Raw genomic sequence first — 21197 nt, forward strand, 5'->3', positions numbered from 1 at the left:
GAGGTGGAAGTCGCACTTGTTCAAAGTGGTGCCGTGGTGCGGAAAGGGGAATGCATTGCACTCCACAATTCTGTTTGTACCTTGGTTCTTACAACTGGACGCAGCAGTGTATATGCACTATGAACATAATTTCTGAAGTCATCTGCAAGGATGATAAGAAAATCCTGCAGGTTATCACAGAGGTGGGAGCCTCCAGTGGTGCAGTAGGTTTAACCGCTGAACTGTTGAACTTGCCGACCAAAAGGTCGGTGGTTTGAATTCAGGAAGTGGGGTGAGCTCTCATTGTTAGCCCCAGCTTCTGCCAACCTAGCCATTCGAAAACATACAGATGTAACTAGATTAATAGGTACCACTTTGGCGGGAAGGTAACAGTGCTCCATGCAGTCATGCTGGCCACATGACCTTGGAGGTGTCTATGGACAACACCGGCTCTTCGGCTTAGAAATGGAGATGAGCAACACCCCCCAGAGTTGGACACGACTAGACTTAATGCCAAGGAGAAACATTTATCACAGAGGTTGAAAAGACTGGATTCTCTACCGCTGCAATTACAATCCCATAGGTGAGAACTGATTTCCTCTTCAGTACAGCCATTAAAGAGACAGGAATGCTTAAATAATAATAATAATAATAATAATAATAATAATAATAATAATAATAATAAAATAATAACGTAGGCGATCCCTTGTAGCTTGAGGATGATGGCCCTCCATGTGTATAATAATAATAATTTAATTTCTTACCCCTTCTCCTCATGGCATAAGACAAAGCTTGCTTACGCTGAACTATCAGAAAGCATAAATGTTGCTATCTTAGGGCCCTTCCAGGCAGGCCCTTTATCTCAGGATCTGATCCCAGGTTTTCTGTTTATCCCAGATTATCTGGCAGTGCGGATTCATATAATCCAGACTAAAGCAGAAAACCTGGGATCAGATCCTGGGATATAGGGCCTGTCTGGAAGGGCCCTTAGCCATCTATGGGTGCATCTACACCAGGCATGGGCAAACTTGGCCCCTCCAGGTGTTTTGGACTTCAATCCCCAGCATTCCTCACAGCCTCAGGCCCTTTCCTAGGAGGAAAAGGAAAGGGCCTGAGGCTGTGAGGAATGCTGGGAGTTGAAGTCCAAAACACCTGGAGGGGCCAAGTTTGCCCATGCCTGCCCTACATTGTCTTGCTTCCTCAAAACGCACCCTGAAGGAGTTAATGACCCATTCAGAACCCTCTGACAACACGCGAGTGGGCGTGTCCAGGCTCCCGCCTTTTCTTTGTCAAGGCGGCGGCCGTCGTTTTCCTTCCACAATCCCTCAGCCTGCCATTCAACCCAGAAGCGTGCCTCCCCCCCTCTCTCAATGTCACCTTTCGGAGCCCCCAAAAGTCAAACAGGGAGGCAGATGGAGAGAAGTCAGATAGTCCTCCCTCTATTCCGCTTTGGTCCGACCTCACCTGGAGTAAGACTGAGTCCCCAGTTTTAGGCACCCACCGCAATGCAAGAAGGGTAGCGACAAGCGTCCAGAGACGGGCAACCAAAACCATCCAAGGTTGGGAAGTTAAACCCGGTGAGGCTTCATAAATAGGTGAAAGGGTGTCATAAGGAAGAGGGAGCAGGCTTGTTTCCTGCTACCCTCGAAACCGTACTGTAATGGGTTCAAATTACAGGAAAGGAGATTCCACCTGAACATGAGGAAGAACTTCCTGACCGTAGGAGCTGTTCAGTAGTGGAACTCTCTGCCTCAGAGTGTGGTAGAAGCTCCTTCCTTGGAAGCTTTGAAACAGAGTCTGGATGGCCATCAGTCAGGGATATTTTAATTGTGTTGTCGAAGGCTTTCATGGCCGGAATCGCTTAGTTGCAGTGAGTTTTCTGGGCTGTATGGCCATGTTCCAGAAGCATTCTTTCCTGACGTTTCGCCTGCATCTATGGCAGGCATCCCCAGAGGTTTGCTGAAAACTAGGTCAAGTGGGGGTTATATATCCGTGGAAAGTCCAGGGTGAGAGAAAACAGTCTTGACTGTCCGAGGGTTAATGTAGCAATTGGCCACCTTGGTTGACATTGAATGGCCTTGCAGCTTCAAGGACTGGCTACTTACTGCCTAAATGCTAATCAAGGTGGCCAATTGCTACATTAACCCTTCCCTCCAACAGACAAGAGTTATGTCTCCCACCTTGGACTTTCCATAGATATATAAACCCCTCTTGCCTACTTTCCAACAGCCCTCACAGCCTCTGAGGATGCCTGTTATAGATGCAGGCGAAACGTCAGGAGAGAATGCTTCTTCTTTTTTTTGAGAAACTGCAAGTCGCTTCTGGTGTGTGAGAATTGGCCGTTTACAGGGATGTTATCCAGGGGACGCCTGGATGTTTGATGTTTTTACCATCTTTGTGAGAGGTTTCTCTTATGTCCCCGCATGGGGAGGTGGAGCTGACAGAGGAAGCTCACCCACTCTCCTCGGATTCGAACCGCCCACCTGTCCGTTAGCAGTCCTGCCGGAACAAGGATTTAATCAATTGCGTCACCGGGGCCCTTTAGAATACTTCTGGAACATACAGCCCGGAAAACTCGCAGCAACACTGTGTGTGTTTCCTGCATGGGCAGGGGCTTGGACTAGATGGCCCATGTGGCCTCTTTTAACTCCACGATTCTATGAATCCAGGAGCGGCGGAGGGAGCTGGGCAGGTTTCGCTTGGGGCGAAGAAGGCTGCGAGGGGACCTGGGAGCCACGTCTCCCCATTGGAAAGGAGTTTCCTGCTAGGACAGGGAGCAATGGATCCCAAGTGAGATTCCACGGGGGAAGAGAATCAGCAGTAGCATCGATTGTCTGGGAGCGTGCGTGGGGAAGGTTTGGAAGTAAAGGCTGGATAGGCTGCTGTGAGTTTTCCGGGCTGTAAAGCCATGTTCCAGAAGCATTCTCTCCTGACGTTTCGCCCACATCTATCCAGGCAGGCATCCTCAGAGGTTGTGAAGTATATTGGAAACCAGGCTAGTGAGGTTTATATAGCTGTGGAATAATGTCCAGGGTGGGAGAAAGAACTCTTTGTCTGTTGGAGGCAAGCAAGGCCATAATAAGAAAAAAATGTCGCAAAATAATTTAGAAACCAGACTCCATCAATAAACTTCAGTTGACACTCAAGGCAGATAAACTTCAGCGGACAGAAACTCATGGGGATTTAGTTAATCAGTTAAAATTCATGAGTAATCCAGGTTTTTTTAAACTGAAAATTTTCGGGGGGGGGGTTGAAACCCTACCCCCCCCCCTTGGCTACAGCTCTGGAGGCAAGTGTGAATGCTGCAATTAATCACCTTGATTAGCATCGAATAGCCTTGCAGCTTCAAAGCCTGTCTGATTCCTGTCTGGGGTAATCCTTTGTTGGGAGGTGTTAGCAGGCCCTGATTGTTTCTTGTCCGGAATTCCCCTATCTCTGAGTGCTGTTTTTTATTTAGTGACCTGATTTTATAGGGTTTTTTTAAATACTGCTAGCCAGATTTTGTTCACTTCCATGGTTTCCCCCTTTCTGTTGAAATTGTCCACATGCTTGCGGGTTTCAATGGCTTCTCTGTGTAGTCTGACATAGTGGAACTCTCTGTTTCGGCGTATGGTGGAAGCTCCTTCCTTGAACTATTGAACAGAGGCTGGTTGGCCATCTGTCAGGGATATTTGATTGTGCTTTGCCTGCATGGCAGGGGCTTGGACTGGATATGGTCTCTTCCAACTGTTATTCTATGAGGATTCCAGGAGCGGCTGAGGGAGCTGGGTAGTAGTGTGCATTTCACTTGGGGCGAAGAAGGCTGCGAGGGGGCCTGGGAGCCACGTCTCCCGATTTGAGAGGAAAGGGGCTTTCGGCTAGGACAGGGAGCAATGGATCCCAAGTGAGATTTCATGGGGAAGAGATTCAGCAGGGAGCGCGCCTGGGGGAGGTTTGGAAGTAGAGGCTGGATGGGTTGCTGTGAGTTTCCCGGGCTGTATAGCCATGTTCCAGAAGCATTCTCTCCTGACCTTTCGCCCACATCTAGGGCAGGCATCCTCAGAGGTTGTGAGGTCTGTTGGAAAAACTCAGCAAGGGAGGTTTATATAACTGTGGAAGGTCCAGAATGGGAGACAGAACTCCTGTCTGTTGGAGGCAAGTGTGAATGCTGCAATTGAGCTCCTTGATTAGCACTGCAGCATCAAAGCCTGGCTGCTTTCTGCCTGGGGGAATGTTTCGTTGGGAGGTTCTAGCTGGCCTTGATTGGCTGGATGGGCATCTGCCGGGAGGGCTTTGAGGATGGTGTGTTCCTAGCAGAAAGGGGCTGGGCTGCATGGCTCCAACTCTGCGCGTCTGGGAGCGCGGGAGGGAAGAGCGACGCGAGAGGGGAGGAGGAGGAGGCGGCGGCGGCGGCCAAATTAGGCGCTCGTCCCGGGCCCACGGGGAGCCCACGCCGCGCGGGGCTGCGAAGGGAGCGAGCCCAGGCCGGAGGGAGGGGAGGAGGGGAGGGGACCGGGCTCTCCTTCCGCCGAGGCACAGCCTCCCTCCGTCCCTCCGGCGGGCGAGGAGACCCTGACCCTCCGGAGGAGAGGCTTCCTTCCTCCGCGATGTCTGCGCAGAGCCTCCTCAACAGCGTCTTCTCCTGCTCCTCGGCCCCTCCGGCCGCGAAGAGCCTCTCCAAGCGGAGGCTCCGCCAGACGCGCAGCCTGGACCCGGCCGTGCTGTCCCGCGGCCGAGGAGGCGGCCCTTCCCCGGTAGAGTGCCTGGCGGCGGCGGCGTCGTCCTCCTCCCTGGCCCGCTCGCGCCCGCCCGCCTTGCCCCCGGGGGCCTGCGCCTCGCTCTCCACGCCCAGCACCCCGCTGGACAAGTCGCCCTCGGGCAGCTGCCACTTCGAGTACGAGGCGGGAGGCGCGGGGCCGGCGCGCGGGAAGCGCCACACGGCCTGGGAGCTGCCCTTCCTCGCCCGCGCGCCCTCCGCCTCCGCCCTCAGCGGCGCCCCCAGCGGCGGAGGCGCCAACAGCATCTTCTTCTCGCCCAGGAAGTGGCTCCAGCAGAGGAAGGGCGCCCACCCGCCCAGGAGCCCCGCCTGCAGCTACGCCCTCTGGAAAGCCCAGGTAGGCGCCCCCGCCACCCCCCGCCGCCAATGCCGCTGCAACAGCATCGCCACCGACAGGCACCATGCCCTAGGGGAGACCACTTTGACCAGGGACCACTCGCCAACATTTTTCATTTACTCGCATGGAGACCCGGCGGTGCTTTTTTTTTAAATTAGAAAAAGGCCTTGTTTGTTTTGAGATGTTAGGTAATATCACATACGTTTGGTCCAGATCCATCGTTGGCTGGGTTCACTGCTGTCTGGACAAGGGTGAACTACAATTCCCGGATTCCCAGGGCAATCTTCCCCAAACCCTGATAGTATTTGCATCGGGCCATGTTGGGTCTGTGTGCCAGGTTTAATCCAGATCCATCGTTCATGGGCTGAGTTCAGGGCTCTCTGGATAAGGGTGAACTACAACTCCCAGATCCGAGGTCAATCACCCCCAGATCAGGCCTGTATGCACAGTTGGCCATGTTGGGTCTGTGTGCCAAGTTTGGTCCAGATATGACATCAGCTGGGTTCAGTGCTATCTGGAGGCATGTGAACTACAACTCCCAAAATCAAGGTCAATTCCCCTAAACCTCTACATTATGTTCAGTTGGTCATGGGGCTTCTCTGTGCCAATTGTAGTCCTGATCCATTATTGCTGGGAGTCACTGTTTCTCTGGATGCAGGTAAATTACAACTCCCAAAAAACAAGATCAATTTCCACTAGCCCCTCTAGTATGTTGAGTTGATCATGAGATTCTCAGTGGCAAGTTTGGTCCTGGTCCATTGTTGGTGGGAGTCACAGTATCACTGGATGTAGGTGAACTACAACTCCCAGAATCAAGGTCCAGTCCCCTAAACCCTGCAGTATGTTCAGTTGGTCATGGGGCTTCCCTGTGATTCCCATTATCTGTGGCAAGTTTGGTCCAGATCTATTGTTGGTTGGGTTCACAGTGCTCTCTGGATGTAGGTCAAGTACAAGTCTGGTAAATCATGGTGAATTCTCTCCAAACCTCTCGTTCAGTTGCTGATCAATTCCTCTGTTAACTATGCCATAGGAAAGGGTAGAAAAGGGTTAAGGTAGAGACAGTGGTAATCCAAATGAAGGAGCCCTGGGATGCCCATTCTGGAGGAAAAACAGAACATCTAGGGTAAAATTGTCCCCACATGAAAGCCTTCACGTGGGTGGGGGGCAGAATGGTGTTTGTGGAGGACACTGGCTGGATTTGGGCTACATGTTCTTGGCACTCTCTAGCCTGCATGTCAGTGCAGAGAAAGCCATTGGTGTCTCACCTACTCAGTGGGAAGGTTGGCAGTTTGAATCCAGGGAACAGGGTGAGCTCCCATCTATCGGCTCTAGCTTCCCATACAGGGACATGAGAGAAGCCTCCCACAGGATGGTAAAACATCTGGGCGTCCCCTGGGCAACGTCCTTGCAACGGCCAATTTTCTCACACCAGAAGCGACTTGCAGTTTCTCAAGTTGTTCCTGACACGGACCCCCCCCCCCCCAAACAAACCAAAAGACAGCTCCAGGGATTCCAATATTGAGCCATGGCAGTTCAAGCGGGGTTCAAACTCCCTTAAATCAACAGTGTAGGTTTCTCAATTTCTACTCCTCATTCCTCAGCCTTGATCTGGAACATCTGGAGGGGTGGAGTCTCTCCAGAACTTCTGGAGGGCCAAAGATTGAAGACCACTCACCTAAAGACTCTGGTTTGCCCTTTTTGTTGCAAGTTTGAAACCCTCCAGGCCTATTTGGAGCAGATTACACCCTGGGTGCATCTGCCCTGCAGAATTCATGCAGTTTGGAACCACTTTAACTTACACCCTGGGTGCATCTGCCCTGAAGAATTCATGCAGTTTGGAACCACTTTAACTGCTGTGGCTCAGTGTGTTTAGTCCTATAAGATTTTTAGCCCTCTGCCAAGATTACTAGTGCCTCACCCAAACTTCAAATCCCAGGATTCCATAGCATTGAACCACGGCAGTTCAAGGAGCATCAAACTGCATTAATTGTGTAGATGTACCCCTGGATTCTCAACATTTTGGGGTCTTTCATCATTGACCATCCTGGCTAAATCATCTGGAGAGGTTGGAATCTCTCCAGAACATCTGGAAGACCAAAGGTTGAGAACCACTGGGCTAGAAAATCTGGTTGCCCATATTTCTTACAAGTTTTAATGGGGCCTGTTTTTACTTTTGGATCTGATTACACACTTTCTGACCAAATACCCAGGGTGCGTGTATCACACATTGAGTGCCCTCGCCACTGAGTAAATTTCCCCGCAGTCATGGTCACTGGACATGAGGCACATCTGTACTACTCACGTAATGTGGGATGAAAGCAGCAAAAGAGTGAGAGATTTGAACGTGGAGCTGATCATATGCCAATCTCAGGAACCAGATCAGGGCCTGGGTGGTGCTTATATGCATCAAACAGGTCAGCTCCAGCCCAGTGCCAGGATTTGCAGTATCTGGCTTCACAGCTGTAGAAGATTCAGATTTTTAAAATCACTCCCTCCACAGTGTGCGTGTGTGGATCACCAAAGCATCTGTCACTAAGTCAGTTTCACCATGCAATGTTGTTTGCACCTTCAAATGCTAATGCTCATTATGGGTCCCATTTTGGAGTATCCCCAATTTTCTTACCTTGGTTTAAGGTCTTTTATTTGCATTCCTGCACACATTCTTGCCATACATCATCTCAACACTGCATTTTCAAACTGCCTTCAATACACATTAAGTGGTCAGTGTAGATTTGGACCTCTTTGCAGATTTGGACCTCAGGACTTCTGTGTTTGTCCGTTGTGGACTGTGATTACAGGCAGAAGTCCTCAAATTTCCTCTCTTTCTCAAACTAGGAGGCTTTAGGCAAATTGCTAACTCTTAATGTCAGCTGCTCATCCACTGAGATTTATAGGGATGTTGTAAACATGAAAAGGTATATGAAGCACTTAAATGTTGATTATGATGATCAAGCAGTCCAGTGGCATGGCTGGCTGCAGACTTACAGGGAAGACTCTCTTCTCCTCCACCGCTGTGCTTGGGAAGTTCAGAAAGGCTCCCTTTTATTTATTTATTATTTATTTATTTACATCACTTTTACCCCGCCTTTCTCTCCGAGGAGACTCAAAGCGGCTTACAGTAAACAGGCAAAAATTCAATGCCTAAAAACAATGTAAAAACAACAATTCATATAAAACAATCTACAAAACAACAGTTCATATAAAACAAGTACCATTACAAAATAAAATCACATTATATAAAATTTTAAGAATGTCCAAGATTAAAATCCATTCATCCAGAATCCTCGATTCTTCGTACAGGTCAAGTAAAGTCCATGTTCTTATTCATTAAAAGCTTGTGTGCACAGCCATGTCTTTAAGGCTTTCCTGAAGCCTAGGAGAGTTGGTATCTGCCGTATGTTGCTGGGGAGGGTGTTCCACAGCCGAGGAGCCACCACCGAGAAGGCCCTGTCCCTCGTTCCCACCAGCCTTACCTGCGAGGCTGGTGGGACCGAGAGCAGGGCCTCCCCCGATGATCTGAGAGTTCTAGAAGGCTCATAGGGGGAAATACGTTCGGACAGGTAAGATGGGCCAGAACCATTTAGGGCTTTGTAGGTCAAAACCAGCACTTTGAATTGGGCTCGGTAGCATATCGGCAGCCAGTGGAGCTGGCTCAGCATGGGAGTAGTACGCTCCCTGTAAGCCGCTCCTGTTATTAGTCTGGCTGCCGCCCGTTGTACTAGTTGGAGCTTCCGAGCCGTCTTCAAAGGCAGCCCCACGTAGAGCGCGTTGCAGTAGTCCAAACGAGCTGTAACCAGAGCGTGGACCACCGTGGCCAAGTCGCTACATCAAATAAATGTTCCTTGTCAGCAGTGGCTGGTGGTTTCCCTGTTAGTGTACACCAACATATTGACAAGGCAAAAGTACTGTGAAGTCTCATTTGTATTTTGAAGGAGCTATTCAGCATTCTGAAAGCTACCTGAAAAATAGATTTAGCACCTCAGATAGCTCCTTTAAAATTGGAACTAAAACCCAAAACAGTCTTACGAGTCCTCGAGCATGGAATCACTCATCCACTGTGCTCAAAATGTAGAGACTAGAACTGGAGAAATTGTAGGTTTTGGACTCCAATTTCCATCAGCCTAAACTATCCTGCCATAGTGGGGCATGATAGGTACTGTAGTGCCACAACATCTGAAGAACCATGTGTTTTCCATTGGTGTAGATCAGGCATGGGCAAACTGTGGACTCAGATAATCCAGTTCAAAACAGATAATCCAGTAGGCTGTTAGCAACTGTGGAAGTTGAAGTCCAGAACACCTGGAGGGCCCAAGTTTGTCCATGTCTGGTGTAGACACTTTCTTTTTCTGTCCTTTTTAAAAAAGTGATAGAGACTGGGCTTTCACATAGGCTTTCACATGTCTGAAAGTTTGGAATCTTAGTCGACATTACATGCGGCTCTAGTGCAGAGGAGAAGATGCTCTAAATTTGCTTTAGTATTTTTGCATCGTTCCCAAAACCAAATTCCAGTAGCAGGGAAGTTCCTGATAAACCCTGATTATATTCTACTAAATAAAGGCAAGTCATGTTAATTACTATGTATGTTCTGGGTGAATGTTTGTCTAACCTGCATCCTAGTTTGGCTATTCTTTGTTGTCTTTTGATGACTTAATAGATGTAGGAAAAGTACTATAGTCTTTCTAAGGGCTCAGTGGTATGAATAACAGCCGCTTATATTTAAACATGAAAATATAAGTTTGAGCAGTTTCATAAATCAGCAGTTCATCCAATTTCCAAGTATAGAGCTAATGAATATGAGAAAAATGCTGTTGTGTTGTAGTTGTCTAGTTCACCCATATCCCATCCCCATTCAAAGAGCTATTTGTGACTGGTTACAAAATGTTGTTTAAAAATTTTGTAATCAGATTACCACCTAGAAGGATGAAGCAGTTAGACCAGTGGTTCCCAACCCTTCTTTGACCAGGGGCCACTTGACCAGGGACCACTTTGACTGGGAACCACCTTGACTGGGAACCCCCTTGACCGGAGACCACTTTGACCAGGGACCAAGTAGTGGAATACTCAAGACTAACATGGTTGTTGTTATTGAGAGATATTGAATTTTGTATTTGGCAGTGCTTCGTTGTACATTGTCTTCATTTTTGTTGTGAGAAACCTTGGATCCCACTTTGGAAAATAGGCAAGATAAATAAATCCAAGTGTGATCAAATAAAGTACTATATGAATCACACATTTATAATGTAAGGCGCTGCAAGCCTCCAGTAACAAGAATGCATTGTCATTTGACATAAATGGCCAAAGGTTTGGAGAAAGAGAAAATGTTTGGGAGGAAAGAGACAGAGGGGGCTGTGAGATGTCCTTAGCTGTTGAAATCATGGCTACTTTACAGGTTTCATTTGCAGAGACAGTGGTTATCAGCTCAAGACAATACTAATTACTGTTTGCATTCATGATCAAATCCTGGATCAGTAAGCCAGGATACATTTGAGATTTATGTCACAGCCATTTCTGTACATGAGCTACAAAGCAAGCTCTGAATCATGATTTTCTTTGGAAGCCATAAGCCATCACTTCTGATTTAGACAGAATTGTTAAGGTGTTTGGCCCGTTGTCCTAAATAGTGGCAATAAAGGAACTGCAAGAAGCTCATGCGCTTTCTGGTTTCATGAGTGAGAATTTGGATTGAAGTTTGTGAGGAACGGAAACACACTTATCTAATGGTCTGTAGGAAGAGAACTGCTCTTGTTCTTATGGAATACCTTTCTACAAAAATAAGACATTTTAATGAGGTTTCTTAACCAAATTACTTCCTCTTTTTGCAGCATCAGTTTAGATGGTAAGATCAGCTCATGAAAATTGACTTAAATAAACAGAAAAAGCTTTGCTGAAATGAGTGCATTAAATCATATCATGGGGACTTTCTGACACTTCCAGTTTTATTTATTTTTGTTTCCTTCACATTTGGGAGGCTGGTATGGCCTGCATTGGGACTTGGGGTGGGAAAATTGGTCCTCAGTCCCTTACAGAGTGACTCCCAAAGGGACAAGTGATGCTGTGATGTTTTCCAACTGCACCTTGGAGTGTTCTTAGCATTGCCAGGAAGGAAAAAGTACAACAGTTGATTCTCCTTGTTTGAAAAATATGAAATCCAGATCTGTCTGCATCCTGAGGCACAATGCAGAGATTCCTTAGTAGGTAGAAAACACAAATAGAGAAAGGTTTTTTTTTATATTAACCAAGCAGGAAATAATACCAGGTTAAAAAAGCAATATAGTCACATCAGGCAACCTCACCCGTAATGTCTTTTGGGACTGTTATTTTATCCCTTTCAACTGCATTTCTGACGCCAGGAGAACGTTTAAAAGGTCACTTCATTTTTGTGAATTCCTAAAATTTCCTCATCAAACAAGCTGGTTTTATTGTTTGATTACATAACTTCTCAAAAAAGCATACAAGAATAAATTACTTTGCTTTCTCCATTCATATGTTTATGATGTTATTTTCTAGTAGCAGAAGAGAATGGTTAAAACTTCAATTGAAATACACGCTCTGTGTTTGTAGGGCAAACTTCTGCTCACTCAGTTTATTCCATATATAGTTGTAATGAGCATATAAAAGTTCTTTCTGCAATTGCAAATGTTTAACAGTATGCATGCATGGTCCTGTTAAGACTAATTATATTTCTGTCGTATTAACTCAGGCTACTTTTGAAAACTTGTTAGTTGTACGATGTGATGATGATGTGACCATGAAACTGTAGTATTGTACATGAGAATATGTAAATGTTCTGTAGATTCTGCAGATTGATGTGAGGTACATTTTTTAATTTGTTGGACAAAAAGGGGGATGAACTATCTCACCAAACATAGCTGAACCTGGATCGGAAAAACTGGTGCTTGTAATAAGAGTTATATCTAGTCAGACATTGCATTTTATTCATAAATTGAAACTAGTGTGCACACATTTTGATGCAGTTGGAAATATAGCCTTACAGGACTAGCAATCCTACCAATAGTACTTGGCTGTAGCAAGCAACCAATATTATTTTAATATAGGCTCTGTTTAAATTTGGAACAGCTTAGGATTTGTTCACACTACCTCTTGGACCTGTAGCAACTGCAATCTTCTATCTTTCCTTGCTAAATCCTATCCCAATCTTTATTTTGGGATGCAATTGTGTGTATTTCCAGACAGGGACATCTTAATACACCCTAAATCCGGTTCTAGTGCTCCCATTGTGAATGTAGCATTCTTGAGTAAAATAGCCTCGTATTGGAGAACAGAGTGCTAAGTGCAAAATGCAAAAGTATTTCAACTGTCTAGTTTTATTTCACAGCCAAAGCTTAACAGACAAACAGTTGCCAGGTTTTAGTGTATAAATAATTGCTGATGTGAACAGCCAGTCTAGTTGAGTTAAATGCCTGACTTGTATGTACATATCATTAATTACATTAAATTAATATATTTTCACCCTGCTCTTCAGATAAAAAGGCTTCCAGAGCAGGGTGAAACTTGCCAGTCTGTACTTGCACTCATACAATCTGAAACATACAATACAAAAGTCAAACAAGAACAAGAATGGCATATTGTTTTCCTTTACAGAGGATTTGGTCCATAACAAAGACTGAGAATACTTTCAAATGAGGATTTTATCATGGCGGCTTCTTCCTTTCAGTTCACATAAATGAAGGACTAGTGCCAGTGGTTTACATTGCTCAATTTCCAGGATCGTTTCTTGACATTTTTGTTTTGTATGTGCATGCAAGAGCTGGTTGACTGTTGGAATTGATTCTGAGGATGAGATTTCAATTGAGTAATATTAGAAGTACACATGCTGAATAAAAGGGTGTTGAAATTTTGGTGTTGAAATGCAGTTCAAAAGGTAGAAAAGTTGATGGATGTTTGTCTTCTTTAATCCAGATGTTTGTATCTTTATTAGGCAGCCATCAAATAATTTATAGGATGAGCTGTTTCAGTAGCAGGGACACACAATGAAATATTGTATTGTCAAAGGAGGATAGATCTAAATATGAGATTACTGTTTGCTTGTCTATTTTGACCTAAAATAACTGCAGAGGTCTTGATCCAGCATGCCTTTTTTGCAGAGCACAGTTTTACAGTCCTGAGCATTCAAGCAGACGATCTTAAATCTAGTCAGAAGGAGTGTTTGCACTCTTTTGCCTTACTTTTTTATGTATTGAATACAAACTAGCGTATGGCTTTTAAGCATGAATGGCATAACATACAAACAGTTGTTTACAGTATGAAACATCACCCAACTCTGTTTTACTGCAGATCATTAAAGGTGTACTTTGCATTGCTACCAGTGCCTTGCATTGCTTCCAGACTGGTTCAAAGAAACAGATAGATCCTGTAGTTGTGTGTGTCTTCCAGATAAGTCTAGAAGTGGTATTCTTGCAGGAGTATGATCAAAATATTAGACTTTAGCCGCAATGCCGGTCAAGCTACAGAACAATAGAAACATGCACACACATGTATATGTCCACTTTCATATATACACAAAAGTACATAGTACATGTAGACATATTGGGCATCCTAGCACTAACAGCTTATTAAAGTTGAAATGCTTAATTCTGTTTTTGCTGTGGTATAAATGCGTTCATAAATTTATTCATAGAACCAAGCATATGACTGTATTAAATGGGTTTGCTGGACAATTTTAATTAAATGCCATTAATTAAATGCTATCCAGCATCAGAGATCTGGAGAAGTGAACTAACTGTACCTTAAGGTTTGTTGACATGAGCCACAAGATAATAATTCAAATGACCACAAATGAGTTTTTGCAGTGGTAAGCCTTAGGCTTGCATGTATTTCCTTCTCTTGCCAAAGAGGAAGGTCAAGATTTTTGCTTTTACATAGTTCTGAAGCCAAAATTCTGGATAAGGCAAGTCCCGGGGGAACTATATTTTATGTTTAATAAACTTAGCTGTTAGTACTACAGAATGAACTCATGGTTCAGCACATGGTTTGTTCACCAGTTTTGGTAAGAACAAAACCACGGTCTCCTGAGTTGAACATAATATTAAACTTTAGCTAAAGTAAAGAAAGAGCAGAAGTTTTCACCATCTTTATGCATGGAGGAGGGCGCTCATGATAATTGAAAACCATAACAGTATGAGATGGATGACTATGATTAAATATTTATTTAATCATGTATTTAATTTTTTCCCATGTTTCTCCTAAACCTGAGATTCAAGTTAGAGATAACAAATTTTATGATCTGTGCAGAACGTATTAGCCTTCAAAGCAATAGAAATCTTGTTAACTACATCTGACATTGTCCAGTTGAATCAGTGACTGGATGATATGATAAGCCAGGGAACGTCAGGCAAAACGGTTTGTTTTGCATGAACAGCATGCAGGTACATGCTGCAAAATGACTCACCTTTGAAGTAGCAACAGTTCAACAAATTAAAGAACTTTGCTCTGTGGTGCTCACCACAAGGGTTGGGACGCTCCAGTTGTCCAAATATTGTACTGTATCTCCCATCAACACTAACCAGCATAGGCATAGATGACAAATGTTGGGAGCTGCAGTTCAAAATCTCTACTGTGTCAGTGAAAAGGTGCAGCTTCTTGTCTGACTTATTTTTCTCCCCAGTTTTTAAATGCTTCTTTTTCTACTTTGTTAGGAGAGAAACAAATCACAGCACCTTTTACTAAATACGGACAGCCTTCGAGTTAGGAACATGCGACTTACAAACAACTCATAATTAAGAATGTGGGTGAAACAGCAGGAAGTGAGAGGAATCTACTCATCACAAGGGAAGTTCAATCCTGAAAGAGTTATCGTGACAAAAGGTGTCTCTACTACAGATTGATTACCAATCCTTGTTTCCAGAACAAGCCACATTTTTCAAAATCCAATTAGACAGAAAGTGAGGTGAAACCTTCTGAACAGGGGCACAGACAGCAAAACAAACACCACAATGCTATCCAAAGCATATGTGTGTGTGTGTGTGTGTGTGTGTGTATATAAATGCTAGTGTTACACTTAAAAATGTACCTGTTCTGACTTACAAACAAATTCAGCTTAAGAACAAACCTACAGAACCTATCTTATTCTTAACTTAGGGGCTGCCTGTAGTAACTAATAGATCAGGAGGCACATTGCTGTGAGTCTTGGGTATGCTTTTCCTATTGACTTTCACATCACGAGAGAGTTATCTCTGGATTTGGTTTTTATGTTTGGTAAAAAGAATTTAAAGAAAAAATGTGATTCAGTTACGGAGACTATTCGGATCTCATTATTTTCCTATTACCTGCATTGTTTTAAGATTGCATCGGAGAGATATTTTTATGACTGCATCTATAGCTGTGCATTAGAGTTTGCTGGGCTTATATTTCAAAATTATACCTTCACAATGTTTTAGCATCATGGTATTTCAGAGCATTGGGTCTGTGTCTCTGGAGCCAAGACTTTTGTAATATTAGCCGTTATGTGCTGCATTGTAACATTTATGAGGAACCCACAGGAAATTATTGTGAATCTGCTACTTTATATAAACATATTTTTTGGCCACCCAGGTCAAATTAGATATAGCTGCTCTGAGAGCACTTTCACAGAATTGCCTGTAAATGCTGGTGTGTGTGTGTGTGGAGTGGACGAGGAAATGTGAATAGCATTTGTCTCAATGCATGATTCATCATGGAGTCACCAAGCAAAGTGGGCTATCTCAATGGATAAAATGAAGACCACAGATTATTTACATGGATATTCTGATTGTTAAAAATACCATATACTTTGACATAATTATTAACCAAAATGGAGACTATACTCAAAAAGGCAGAAGACTGCCTTGGAATAGCAGCCATGAAGGAGCTAGATAATATCCTCAAGTGTATCTTTAAATATTAATATCAGAATCATCCAGGCCTTAATATTTCCAATTTTTGTGTTTGGTTGTCAAAACTGGACAGAGAAGAAAAGTGACAAGAAGAAAATCAACTCATTTGAAAGGTGGTGCTTGGGAATAGTTCTGCAAATATCATGGACTTCTACACATGAATGGGTCTTAGAAGAAATCATGCCTCAAGATGAGTAAACTGAGGCTGTTGTACTTCAGGCATATCATGAGATGGAAAAAAATGTAATGTTTGTTAAAGGGGAAGGCAGTAGAAAAAAGGAAGACCCCATTACAGGTGGATTACAGGAAGCCACGGCCCTGCAGTTTCAAGACGTGGGTAGGACAGTTAATGGCAGGGATTCTTGGGTTACCATATGTTGGATCACCATGTTGAAGTCAATTTGGAAGCAGTAAGGATCTAAATTATTTTCAGAAACTCTCTTAATTGCATTTCAGATATCTATACTTTTTTGGGCTAGAATATACATTTTTGGATTAATTTTGACCAAATGTGATAGACTTAAATTGACATTCTGAACATTTTCATGGAAGTGTAATAATAAGCAGGAAATGTAACCTTTTTTCTGGGGAAGGTAAAGTTACCTGTTTTGGTTCAATTTTTGCATGGACCATGGTGAAACAAATTTTAGATTGTAGCTGCAATCAGTTGGATTTCTGTTTCATTCAAGCTTTAAGTGAAACTCAACTCTAATCTGGGAGACACCAGATCTCGTATTTATATATAATATTTCAAAATTGACAGACATGCCATGCATGTACATGAAAAGGTGTATACTGTGGCCAACATTAGAGGAAGCATACATTTTATAATTAAGTGAATCTATGCTTATTGAATTAAATATGTGATTTTTCCTGAGCATATTATTTCTTTAAATGGGATAACATTTCCTTTAGATTTATTTTCATACAACTCGGTATTATCGGCTGTTTGAATTGCTTGTTTTCCCAAACTCTTAAAATATTTAAAAAGAAATAGTACGAATTTCTTAATTTTAAGATAGCTGCATGTTAATGATAGTTGTCAACATGGTGGAAGTGTTGCATGCTCTGGAGATTTATTTAATACATAGTACAAGTCCTGTATTTGCAGGACAAGTACCCACAGTTTCATTTACCTGCTGTTTCATCTCTAGACATTTTCGGGATTCTCCAACTTGAGTCTATGCTATGGTATGCTTCCACCTAGAGTTGCTTGCTCAATAGGATTTGCTATAATCCGTGATGTTTGCCAATTATGGTAAGTCACGGTATGTATTCCCCATTGATATGGGAGTCATACTGTGTGTACATGTATGTGTTTATGTGTGTAATTCCTGGTTGTGTATTAAGGAACTTTATATTCGATGTGATCTAAGCTTTAGTTGAATTAAATTAATTCAGTATCTGAATGTATCTTTATCAATTTGCTACTTCATGCATTATTTATTGGACACTGAGGTCCAGCTAGATAAAATTTGTATAATCCTTATAAGATTTAGAGTGCATCTACATTGTAGTATTAATGCAGTTGGATGTGACTTTAACTGCCATGGCTCAATAGGAATTGTAGTTTTACAAAGTTTTTAGCCTTATTTATTAAAAATAATGCTGGGGCATCTCTACATGACAACTGTTACGAGTCAGATGCCAGCCAATATAAACAACTCAGTTTATTGCAAAAACAACACAAAGGAGCCTAAGAAACAACCAAAAGAGGCTCAAAAACACTTTTTCTTCAGTGTGAGATGATAATGTCCAAAAAGAACTCGAAAAATCCAAACTCAGGATATAATCTGGATTATCCTGGGAAATAATCCAGATTAAAACAAATTTAGTTGAAAAAGCTGGAAACTCACTCCACCTGCTGGTTGGAGCTAAACAAACACAGGAAAGCTACCAGTAGTTACCCACAGTGACCAACGGCCACACAATGCCCTGAAACGTAGTTAAAGCTAAACCATGTTTTAAAGGAGAAGTCACAGCCGCCACATCCGATCTGTGTTGTTAGGGAGAGTCACAGGCATCAAGTTCCAGTCCAAGCCGTCAGGAAGAAGTCAGAGTCACCGAATTCCAGTCCAAATCGTCAGGGAGAAGTCAGCGTCACTGAATTCCAGTCCAAGGTCAACACAAAGAGCCAAAGCGATGGAGGCAAGCCGGCAGCTAATGCATAAAACCAACACAGGACAATCCAGCACAAACCCACACAATGCCAGCCCCCGTTGCCACCTAAAAACCCGGGTTAACACGTCCCAAAGCAGTCTTCCAAACACGTCTTCTGAAACAGAGATCCCGAAAAGCGCCCAAGAAAACATCTTGCCGATTGCAAAGTTACATTAGCAACAAACCTACTTTTATCTACAAGTCCTCCTCCAAACTTGAGCCAGCCAATGCCCCATCCACAGCTGGTTGCTGCAAATCCTCATCAGAGCTGGAGTCGCCCAACGCCCCACCTCCAGCTGCAGCACTTCTACGATCTCTCCAGCCAGACCACCTTCTATCCAAACCCATAACTCCCCAGGATCCATCTGTTTCTTCTTTGTGCCATCCCTCAAATGTACCACTGCTTGTGGGTTCCTCAAGAATCTCCCGGATCTCCTGACCCTTAGTCCATTCCATGTCCTCACTCCCAGAGTCTGACATCCCATCCTCCTGACTCCCAGCCCCATAATCCCCTTCAAAACCCTCAAAGGTATCATCATCAGTGGGCTCCATAAGTATTTCCCAGATTCTCTTCCTTTGTTGCTCCTCATCAGAGTCTTGCTCACGAGTCGTCTTCCTGCCTCTTCTAATCAGAGCCGGTCCAACAATGAGGCGAATTAAGCGGTCACTTAGGGCGCTAAACATACAGGGGCGCAGTCGAGACTGCTTTTTCTGTTGATTTGTTGTAAAACATGATGTTTTGGTGCTTAATTTGTAAAATCTTAATGTAATTTGATGTTTAATAGGCTTTTCCTTAAACTCTCCTAATTATCCAACATTTTTGCTTATCTAATGCTTTTATTTTTAAGTGATTTTTTTTGGGGGGGGGGCAAAATTCTGTTCGCCTACACTTGAAAAATACCTAGAGCCGGCTCTGCTTCTAATATAACTAGTAGTATCTCTACTTGAAGACTCCATCACAACAACAACTCCCATGATTCCATACAGTTGAGCCATGCCAGTTAAAGTTGTGTCAAAGTTTATTAATTCTACAGTGTTTTAGATCTACCCTAAGATAACATGTGGTCTGAGAAATCATGAGTGTGTGGTTTGAGAGAGAAATAGTTAACAACTTCATTTTCTGTAGTCTGAACCTGCTACCTTGGAGGTCAAATGAATAGTTTTTCAGCTGACCTTCCGCAGTTTTCATATAGGGCTGACCTGACTGTTGAGGCTGAATAAGGAATTCTGAAACTAGTCATGAACCTTATAGTCACACTGTAGGGAAAGGAATGTTTGTTTTATACTTTAACCCTTCATATTATGTTGTGATGAGAAAACTGGAATAGTAGGATAAATGTCTCATTGTACACCTCCTGGATACTTTAAACTGTTAGATGTTTTACAACTAAAATAGACTTGGGCAATTATTAGGATTAGAGAGAGTGCTCCCCCTCCCCATAAGGATATCCAAACAGTCTTTGTTGTGAAAACTCTTGACCTGACAAGGATCAACATTCTTAAAATTATTGCTTTATAAATTGGGGAAGTTATTCAGAGAATTAATACATTATTCATTCCTACCCAACCCTAATTTTATAAACCAATTTACACTCTTAAAAGACCCATCTCGCCCAAGCTTCCACTCAACATGAGTTTACCGTTTTGTGGCATCTGAACAACAAGAAGTATACCCAGATTTCATATTCTTTGATTCTATGCTTTTCATTGCACAAAATAATATTTTTCAGCAAGTAGATATTTTAGAGATGCATCTACGTAGTAAGGGTTTGCCCCTCTTTTGCATATGGTTTTAATATTAGATCTGTACAGGTGTTCATCTTCCACACTGACTGCTTGTACTTTTTCCCTTCATTTATGCTTGCATTGCGGTCTATGTACAAATTGAAATTTCTGACTAAGAACTCACAATTTAGAACAGAACTTGTAAACGTTACTTTTTAAAAATTACTGTTACCAGAATTTCTCAACCAATAATGGTTTGGCGATTCAGGCGGTTGTAGTGCAAAACAAGAGTAAAACTCTCATTCAGAATGAATAGTGAATGGATCAGATTTAATTTTGAATTCTATGAAGAACTTCAATGAACAGGGGAGGCTCTCATCATCAGATAAGAGCTACAGAGGGACAAAATCGATTTCCTTGTATGTTTAATCAGAAAAAAATCATAACAGGACTTTTGTTTGTTTGCTATTGTTTTGTATAGAGGCATAATGATGATGATGATGATGATGATGATGATGATGATGATGATGATGATGATGTTTTGAGTTTTCTGGGCTGTATGGCCATTTCCAGAGTCATTCCCTCCTGATATTTCACCCACATCTATGGCAGACATCCTCAGAGGTTTTGAGAAATAATAATAATAATCTTTATTTTATGCCATCTCTTCCCAAAGGCATGAACTATTATTTTCCAGATAAGCTGTTTAGTTTAATTTTTTTAAAAAAAAATGTGCTCTGTTTGCAAGTCTTATAAATGTAGTCTATATACTCATATTTCACATATCCCAAAGAGAATTAGAATTTTAATGACCAATATGATTTAGTGTTCAAATAAAGATAACAATATATTACTTAGTACATTCTTTTTTTAAACTGTTAGATAGACCATCTGGCAAGCAACCTTGGATTTCTTAAGTGTACTAGATACTTCATCAAGCAACAGCTGAGAAATATTTTGTTAATCTTTATAGAGTTGGTGATGCATTTTGTGTGTTTATTAGGTGACTGAAGCCTTTTTTGGCCTCACAACTGACTCGGAAGCAATATTTTAGGAAAGAAAGCTATAACACAGAAGTATAATTTGGAATGAAAGAACGTATACCACTTATACTTTCTATTGAAAAGCAAAGTAGCTATACTACTCCCTTTTCATATAAAACTAGCTGTACACTTTGCCTTCAAGGGCAAACCATCTTAACAGGTCCATTACCCTTCAGAGACAGATCATAGCCATGATACTCTGATCAAGAAATGATCTATCCACGACAACTCAGGCCCCTTCCACGCAGCTGAATAAAATCCTACATTATCTACTTTGAACTGGAATATATGACAGTGTGGACTCAGATAACCCAGTTCAAAGCAGA

At 42.9% G+C, this 21197-nt stretch overlaps 1 protein-coding gene across 1 annotated transcript in view; it reads left to right on the forward strand.

The window, feature by feature from the left end:
* Window positions 1–4367: 4367 nt before the first annotated feature.
* Window positions 4368–21197, forward strand: part of arhgap6 (Rho GTPase activating protein 6) — a 276724-nt gene continuing 259894 nt past the window's right edge. The window contains exon 1 of the mRNA XM_062977254.1: window positions 4368–5072. Coding sequence (XP_062833324.1) covers window positions 4566–5072 — 507 coding nt within the window. The 5' untranslated portion in view covers window positions 4368–4565. The remainder of the gene's footprint in view (window positions 5073–21197) is intronic.

The sequence above is a fragment of the Anolis carolinensis genome, chromosome 3 (genome assembly GCF_035594765.1).
Source record: "Anolis carolinensis isolate JA03-04 chromosome 3, rAnoCar3.1.pri, whole genome shotgun sequence".
Classification (NCBI taxonomy): Eukaryota; Metazoa; Chordata; class Lepidosauria; order Squamata; family Dactyloidae; genus Anolis; species Anolis carolinensis.